We start from the raw sequence: 2773 nt of genomic DNA on the forward strand, positions 1-2773 counted from the left end.
GCGCAACCCGCGGCCCGGGCTGCAGCGGCGCCGGGGCTGCTCCCCGGCGCGGGGGGCGGCGAGCGGGGCCGCACGGCCTCGCCCGCGGCTTCCCCGCCCTCCTGTCACCATCCCTCTTCCTTCTGCCCTTTCTCCCTTCTCCTTCCTTCCTTTCTTCCCGACCTTTTCAATTTCTGTTTTTCTTACTCCTCTCCCTCTCCTTCCTTATCTCATTCTCCCTTTTTTCCTTCACTTCTTTCTCTGTCTCCTCTTTTTCTCCTCTTTCTCCTTCCTTCTTCCTTCCTGTCGCATTATTTTTTTCTCTTTCACTTTTTCCCTCATCCCCTTCCCTTCCCTTCCCTTCCCTTCCCTTCCCTTCCCTTCCCTTCCCTTCCCTTCCCTTCCCTTCCCTTCCCTTCCCTTCTTTCATTCCTCTCCCCCTCTTCCCTCTCCTTCCCCCCTTCCCTTCTCTCCCTTCCCCTCCCCAGCCCCCAGGCACTCTCAGGCCTTCACCCCACCCCACACCCCCTCACCTCTGCTCCACGCAGGAGGTTCAGCCTTGGGGCGGAGGGGCAGAGCGTCTGGGTACTATGGGCTCTGCCTCATGCAGCCCCTCGTGATGGAGGRTGGTGGGGTGGTGGTGGTGGTGGAGGGATGCCCAAGGCCTGGTACTGCCGCCTGGGGAGTCTCCTCTCCCCTAGGTGCATCAGAGGGGCCAGACGGGATGACGGTGCCTCCACGGAGATGGAGAGCAGAACTTAGGGCTCRGGGCACCGAAGGTCTCCCATCGCTGCACGGGGGAAGTAGCCCAGTGTGGGGCAACGGGTGCCAGCCCCCTCCACGTCCGTCTGTTTTCCCAGCTGGAAAAAAGCTCAGGGAAGGGACCTGGCAGGAGCAGGCCTTCCCTGGCTCCGGGCTGAGTGAAGCCACCCTGGAGCTGGGTGGCGCAGGCTGGACGCGGGGGGAGAGCCACAGCTGCAGCAGCTCAAATGCCCCCCCAGCMGCGGCCGTGCCAGGGCTGCCGCCTCCGCCGGTGCTCAGGGAGCCTCGGGCTCCCGCGGGAACGGGGCTGCGGGGACCGCGAGCGCCTGCTGCCCTGAGCCGCGGAGCTGGCCGGGGAGCAGCGGGACCTGCCGCAGAGCCCTTCCAGCCCTGGGAGCTTCAGGTTTGCTGGGCTTGAAAACTCGGGCTGCTGAACAGGGGACCTAGTTCTTCCCCGGGAGGGGGGGGTCCGCTAACTGCAGCAGTGGGTGGGCTCATCCCGGGCCCCCGCACCGCGCTCTCGACACGGAGGCGAGGTACGGCCGTGGCATCCTGGTATCGCTGGCACTGACACCGGGCCTGGACCAAAAGCGCCCCCGGGAGAGCGGGGGGGGCTAGATCCTGCCCGCAAGGCGGGCGGGAGGCGGGGGGCTTCGCCCGGCCGCCCGCCCCCCCGAGGCGCCCCGGCGTGCCAAACCGCGCACTGCCATCTAGCGGGACCCGGCCGGCTCCTTCCCCGGCTCCCAGCAGCGCCGCAGGCACATCCGTTCTTCCAGGGATGGCAGCGGAGGAAGCACCGTTTCGGGCTTAAAACAGGGCTTTTCGGCCAAGCGGGGCAGGCCCAAGTGCCCGCCCGCGTCTCGCCCCCGCCGGCGGGGGATTACGGGCACGAGGGAGAGCGGGGGCTCGCGCCGGCTCCGCACGGCCGCCCCGCTTCCGTCTCCCGGCCGTGGCCGCCGTTCGCGCCGCGGCCTGGAAACGTTTCCCGAAGAAAAGCCCAGCCGGCGTAACYACGCTCCCGCCGTTGCTTTGCTGGCGCGGTGAAATGAATCTCCCCGGGCACGAGAGACGAGGCGCCCGCGGGGCCGGGCGCGCTTCCCTGCGAGGCCGCCTGGCGCTGCTCGGCCCGAGGCCCGCCGCGAGCGCGCGCCGTGCCGCCAGCCAGCTGCTTTTTTCCTATAAACGGAAGCGGAGCAGCGTACGCGGCGGCTCGAGCAAAGCGAGGGCCACGGCTCTGCACGAAGGCTTTCGAGGCAGCGCTGCGTCACGGGCTTGCCATATATATAAAATATATATATATAMACACACAGACATATATGTAAATATATATGTGTTTTTAAGGGCTAGTTAAAATAGTGGGGGCTCGCTTGCCAAATTGGGGTGGGAGGGAAGAACAGGAAAGCCCTGCTCTTTTTTACCGCCTTGCACTGCATCAGCACTTGGAGTATTTGAAATTAAAGATATTGCACTGACGAACGGACGCGAGTGGAGATGACGCGAGCCGATCCACACGCGCCCAAAAGGCCGCCTGGGGGTTTGCTTCGTCGGCGTTTCGTGGCGCCGACCGAGCTACGCCGCCCTGGGCGACGCGTGACGTCCCGGTGAGCTCGCCCGGGGCCGCTCGGCTCCCGCGCGCCCTCCGGCAGGCCTCGGCGCCCCGGCCGCTTCGCCACTGCTGAGAGTGGCCATGTTTCCCGTATACACATGTACCTCGGCTATGCTTGGTGACCATATGTATATATGCAWATGTGTATATACATATATATATAAAAGCATGAATGTATACATATATTTATGCTTTCTTAAACGCTTGGGAACCGCCGCCGCGGCACCGYGAGATCGCTTCGACGCACGCCGCAAGCTGCCAAGCGCCCGGCGAGAGGGCCGTGGGGCGTTTTTGCCGCCGGGCGGTGGAGGGGGGTGTTGGGGGGGGGATAGGAAAGCCCCCCAAGGTCGGCGGCGGGGGGCGGCGGCGGAGGCGGGCGCGAGGCCCCGGCGGTGCTCGGCGCTGCGCAGGTGCGCGGCCCCCGCC

At 65.7% G+C, this 2773-nt stretch overlaps 2 protein-coding genes across 2 annotated transcripts in view; both read left to right on the plus strand.

Annotated features, from left to right (window-relative positions):
* PRDM8 (PR/SET domain 8) overlaps positions 1-1751 on the plus strand; it is a 5042-nt gene extending 3291 nt beyond the window's left edge. The window contains exon 4 of the mRNA XM_085309240.1: positions 1355-1751. Within this exon, the coding sequence (XP_085165366.1) occupies positions 1355-1751 (397 nt within the window). The remainder of the gene's footprint in view (positions 1-1354) is intronic.
* Positions 1752-2232: 481 nt separating this feature from the next.
* FGF5 (fibroblast growth factor 5) overlaps positions 2233-2773 on the plus strand; it is an 8523-nt gene continuing 7982 nt past the window's right edge. The window contains exon 1 of the mRNA XM_085309241.1: positions 2233-2342. Within this exon, the coding sequence (XP_085165367.1) occupies positions 2233-2342 (110 nt within the window). The remainder of the gene's footprint in view (positions 2343-2773) is intronic.

The sequence above is a fragment of the Rhea americana genome, unplaced genomic scaffold (assembly GCF_003343005.1).
Source record: "Rhea americana isolate MKP2758 unplaced genomic scaffold, rheAme1 scaffold_294, whole genome shotgun sequence".
Classification (NCBI taxonomy): domain Eukaryota; kingdom Metazoa; phylum Chordata; class Aves; order Rheiformes; family Rheidae; genus Rhea; species Rhea americana.